The following is a 5,102-nucleotide window of genomic DNA, read 5'->3' on the forward strand; positions in this document are numbered from 1 at the left end:
CCAGCCCCAGCGGCCAATCGTCGGCGGAGTAGGCGGCGCCTCGCAGCGCGGAGGCGGGGCTGTCTCCCTGGCAACGAGCCCGCAGCGCGGAGGGGGAGGGCAGGCCGTGGGAGGAGGAGTGGGTGCGGGTGTCACTGCCGTAGTTTGGCTGGCTGGCGGGTTCTGGGCTTCAGGGCCTGGAGATGCGGTCAAACTGGCGACCGTCCACATTCCCGGGCCAGCCCGAGTGAACCCCGAGGCTGAGGAAGGGAGCTAGCGGCCTCCCCCGCTGGCGCTAGGAAGCGTCGCTCCTTCTCGCTGACCTTGGTCTCGCTTGTCCCCTCGCCCTTGGCCACACTCAGTGACCGGCACATGGTCCGAGAGGTCTGCAGACAGGTCCTTGGATAGGCAGCGACTCGCGATGTAGGCACACAAACTGCTGTCGTCCTTCCCTCCGGCTCTGGGGCGTCGGGTCGCCCCTACCCTAACGCCCGGGCGATCCAGTCCAGGGTTAATGCCAACGAGTTTCCACCTCCAGCCGCTCCTAGAGAGGCCGCGGCGCAAGCCAGCGGGGGAAACTGGCCAGGGACGGACACTTCCTGTGTGGGGGGAGGGGGCGGGCGAGCAGTGGCCCAGCCGGGGCTGGGGGCCAAGACGAGGGGGTCTCGGGCTGGGAGTAGTGGCTGGGGACGGCCGGAGGAGTAGACTAGCCCCTCACCTCCGAGGCCACCGCGCGCGAGGGCCGGTGAGGGCCACAGGACCAGCGGAGACCTTGGGAGGGGGCGGGGCCGCGGGCAGGGGCGGGGCCGGGGAGGCCCAGGGTCAAGACGTCCGGCCTTCGCGGCCCAAGCCAGGCCGCCCGGTCTCCTGGGCGGCTCTGAACCGGGGGGTGGCGAGGGCTCGGGGCTCCGGGCACTCGAACTGGGTCGCAGGATCGTCCTCCATCGCCACCGCCGCCGCTGCACTGGGAGCTGGCAGGGATGGAGCGGGAGGCGTCGTCGTGGGGCCTCGAGCCCGGGGATGTGCACAGTCCTGACGACATGGGCAGCCCCGAAGGGTCTCTCAAAGGTGAGGGAAGGACCGCGCCTCCTAGGAGTGTACCAGGAAACCGGGCTGTGGCCTGTGGGAGGAAAATAAGGCCGGAAGCTCAGACACTTGGGAGTGGGGTTCGGGGTGGAGACTGGGTGTCCCGGGTCTTTGGAGAGGAGGTGGTAAATTTCAGCACCTTGATTTAGGGCCAGCGACCCCGTCTGGGGAGTGGGGGAGAGAAGTGTGTGGCAATCAGTGGACCAGATGACCTTCCAGACCCCCAGTCAATGTGGATTTTCTGTACTTCTCTGATCCTGCAGGCAACACCAGTGAGAACGGAGGAGGGAAAATTTCTCAGCAAGAAGGCAATGGGAACTATGAAGTTGAAGAAATACCTTTTGGGCTTGAACCCCAGAGCCATGAGTTTGAGCCACAAAGCCCAGAGTTTGAATCCCAGAGCCCCAGGTTTGAGCCTGAAAGCCCAGGGTTTGAATCCCGAAGCCCTGAGTTTGGGCCCCCAAGCCCCAAGTTCGCACCCAGAAGTCCTGAATCAGATCCTCAGAGCCCCGAGTTTGAATCCCAGAGTCCTAGGTATGAGCCCCAAAGCCCTGGCTATGATCCCAAGAGTCCAGGCTATGAACCCAAAAGCCCTGGATATGGTTCCAAGAGCCCCGAATTTGAATCTCAAAGCCCCGGGTATGAATCCCAAAGTCCCGGGTATGCACCGCAGAACTCTGGAGACGAAGCTCGGAATCCTGAGTTCAAAACCCATAGCCCTGAGTTTGAAACGCAAAGTTCCAAATTCCAGGAAGGTGCAGAGATGCTTCTGAACCCTGAGGAAAAGAATCCATTGAGCATCCCCTTAGGAGTTCACCCCCTGGACTCCTTTACTCAGGGCTTTGGGGAGCAACCCACAGGAGCATTGCCTCTAGGGGCACCATTTGATATGCCTGCAGGGGCCCTGCTGGCCACACCCCAGTTTGAGATGCTCCAGAATCCCCTGAATCTGACAGGGACCCTTCGTGGTCCGGGCCGTAGGGGTGGCCGGGCCAGGGGTGGGCAAGGCCCTCGGCCTAACATCTGTGGCATCTGCGGGAAGAGCTTTGGGCGAGGCTCTACCCTGATCCAGCACCAGCGCATCCATACCGGCGAGAAGCCTTACAAATGTGAGGTGTGCAGCAAGGCCTTTTCCCAGAGCTCTGACCTCATCAAACACCAGCGCACCCACACCGGCGAGCGGCCCTACAAGTGTCCCAGGTGCGGCAAGGCCTTCGCTGACAGCTCTTACCTACTTCGCCACCAGCGTACCCACTCTGGCCAGAAGCCCTACAAGTGCCCACACTGTGGGAAGGCCTTTGGCGACAGCTCCTACCTCCTGCGGCACCAGCGCACCCACAGCCACGAGCGGCCCTACAGCTGCCCAGAGTGTGGCAAGTGCTATAGCCAGAACTCGTCCTTACGCAGCCACCAGAGGGTGCACACTGGGCAGCGACCTTTCAGCTGCGGCATCTGCGGCAAGAGCTTCTCCCAGCGGTCAGCACTTATCCCCCATGCCCGCAGCCACGCCCGTGAGAAGCCCTTCAAGTGCCCGGAGTGCGGCAAGCGCTTCGGCCAGAGCTCGGTTCTGGCCATCCATGCCCGCACCCATCTGCCAGGTCGCACGTACAGCTGCCCCGACTGTGGCAAGACCTTCAACCGCTCCTCCACACTCATTCAGCACCAGCGCTCCCACACAGGCGAGAGGCCATACCGCTGCGCTGTGTGTGGCAAGGGCTTCTGCCGCTCCTCCACGCTGCTGCAGCACCATCGCGTGCACAGTGGCGAGCGACCCTATAAGTGTGATGACTGTGGAAAGGCCTTCTCGCAGAGCTCCGACCTCATCCGCCACCAGCGGACCCACGCGGCCGGCCGGCGCTGACCAGTCGCGGGTGGGGAGGTGATGGGCAGAAGAGAAGGGGTCAGGGGACTAGAGAAACAGCTTGAGAGAATAATGGAGAAGCTGGAGGAGAATGGAAGGGTAGAATGTTCTAGAAGATGGGTCAGGGTGCAGGAAGTCACATGCCCTCGACAAGTATGAGAAGTGGGCTACGGAGAGGGGTTGGAGGGAGGCCCGACAGGCAACAGGAAGCACCAGGAGAGATCCATGCTGCTTACCTCAACAGCAGCACGCTCCTTAGCTGGGAGGCCTGTCCTGGAAGAGTACTAGACGGGGAGGGGGGAGGGCAAGGGAGTGTCAGTTAGAGTAGGGTAGCTTAGACTGGTAGCTGCTGAGACCCTTGTGAAACCAGGAAGAGGGCAAAGGGTAGGTAGGTGGGGAGTGGGGCCCAAGGCTAGGGCCTGGACCTCTCAGAGCAAACCCTGTCCTACCTTGTCTTCCTCAGGCTTTGGAGCCCTTTGAGTTCAATAAAACTTTTATGTGGTAAGAGACTTGTCCCTGAGATGTGTATGTGGTCACTTCCCTGAGCAGTGGGAGACGCCAGTCAGAACTGCAGCTGTGGACCTTGCCTGGGAAATGCTTTTGTGCTCAGTGGTTCAGTGGAATCTCTTCACCCAGAGTTCAGGGCATGGTGTATTTGCCCATGGACGCTGAAGTTCATGTCCCATGATTTTGCATGCTGCACACATTCAAAGGGACTGATTGTGGGAGGTGTGAGAAAGTCCTCAACTCTTCCTAAACAAAGGGTCTGTGCTCAGGCCAGAAAGCAGACCCGGGTGCTCATACCTAGGTACAGCTGTTCCCTATCACACTTAGCTTAACCCCACCCTGCATCCCCAGTAGACACAGTAGATCTTTTCTCTAGGCTCCTGAGACTGGAGCAGGCAGCTACATTTTGGCCCCACCCAAAGAGGGGGTACCTATTTGACCAAGTATGAAGGAGTCACTCTTCAGCCCTTCCCCTCCAGTGGGATTGCTTGGTCACAGTTCTGCTTTCTCTGTACCCCTGCATCAATTGAAGGGACCACCTTGCCCTACATACTTTCCCATCCAAGTTCCAGACTCACGGACTGATGCAGACTTAATATCAGCAAGACTGGAGGATTCTGGAGTACAGACTTGTGACCTTAGCAGAGGAGAGCAGGCCACACCTTGGGGAATCTTTGCTATTGGCACATTTTGAGGCAAGGCTTACTGGGAGGGCCTGATGGAGCCCTCTAAAGGTTTGCTCCTTTCAAGGAAGAAGAAACAGCCACAGAGGTCAGTGGTTGTTCAGTCACTGTACAGCTAAGACCAGATTTGACATTCGAACTACATTTACCTGGCTCCACCTCTGCCTAGAGCTTGGCTTCATGGGCACATTTGAGTGTCTTTGGGTCTGGGTGTCATTCCCATCCTTAGGACCTTCAAACTCATAAAGAACAAGTAACTTCGAAGACCATTTCCATCCAGCTGGTCATGGTCTGCAACTCTGGAAGGGACCATATGGTTCAGTTCCATTTGCTGAGTTTTCAAAATTAAAAGTACTCTTGAAAGTAGACCATTATTGTTCAAGTGAAATCTTGCAGTAATTGAAAACCTTTATGAACATAATGCAAGCATCACTACTTAGCTGCTGCCGCCACCCGCCCCCTTCCCTTCCTCCTCCCCACTGAAATGGTATGTCACTAGATAACCCAGGCTGGCCCCAAACTCAAGATCTTACTGTTGAAGTCTGTTGAGTGTTAAGAGCACAGGTGTGCAGCACCACACCTGATTTCTTTAAGGCTGGGGATTGAACTCAGGGCAAGGGAGTGTCACTTAGTTAGAGTAGCACTCTGCTTAGAAGCTGAGGTGCAGTTACTGAGACCTTCAGCACTGGACCAATGGAGCTATATCCAAAGACTTCGTGCCTGGCTTTTTTTTTTTTTTTTTTTTTTTTTTTTTTTTTTTTTTTTTTGAGACAGGGTCTTTCTATGTAGCCCCGGCTGTCCTGGTATATTTTATGTAGATTAAGCTGGCCTCAAATGCACAGAGATTGACCTACCTCTGCCTCCCAAATAAAAGCACATGTCATTATGCCTGGCTTCATACCTGGATTTTAAATATAATTCTATCATTTTATCTTATATTTGGATTTATTTATTATAGTACTGGAGTTTGAGTCCAGGGCCTTGTA

At 56.9% G+C, this 5,102-nt stretch overlaps 1 protein-coding gene across 1 annotated transcript; it reads left to right on the top strand.

The window, feature by feature from the left end:
- The first annotated feature begins 773 nt into the window (after positions 1–773).
- Znf768 (zinc finger protein 768) lies at positions 774–3,431 on the top strand. Its single transcript, XM_052761721.1, has 2 exons — positions 774–1,047; positions 1,329–3,431. The coding sequence occupies exons 1-2, from the start codon at positions 960–962 to the stop codon at positions 2,924–2,926; spliced, it is 1,686 nt and encodes a 561-aa protein (XP_052617681.1). The 5' UTR covers positions 774–959; the 3' UTR covers positions 2,927–3,431.
- The last annotated feature ends 1,671 nt before the right edge of the window (positions 3,432–5,102 follow it).

This window comes from Peromyscus californicus, unplaced genomic scaffold (genome assembly GCF_007827085.1).
Source record: "Peromyscus californicus insignis strain IS unplaced genomic scaffold, ASM782708v3 Scaffold_4__1_contigs__length_199733344, whole genome shotgun sequence".
Taxonomy (NCBI): Eukaryota; Metazoa; Chordata; class Mammalia; order Rodentia; family Cricetidae; genus Peromyscus; species Peromyscus californicus.

Coding starts and splice junctions, on each gene's coding strand:
- Znf768 (XM_052761721.1), top strand. CDS start 960: ATGGAGCGGGAGGCGTCGTCGTGGGGCCTCGAGCCCGGGGATGTGCAC. Junction 1,048..1,328: donor CCCCGAAGGGTCTCTCAAAG/GTGAGGGAAGGA, acceptor CTGATCCTGCAG/GCAACACCAGTGAGAACGGA.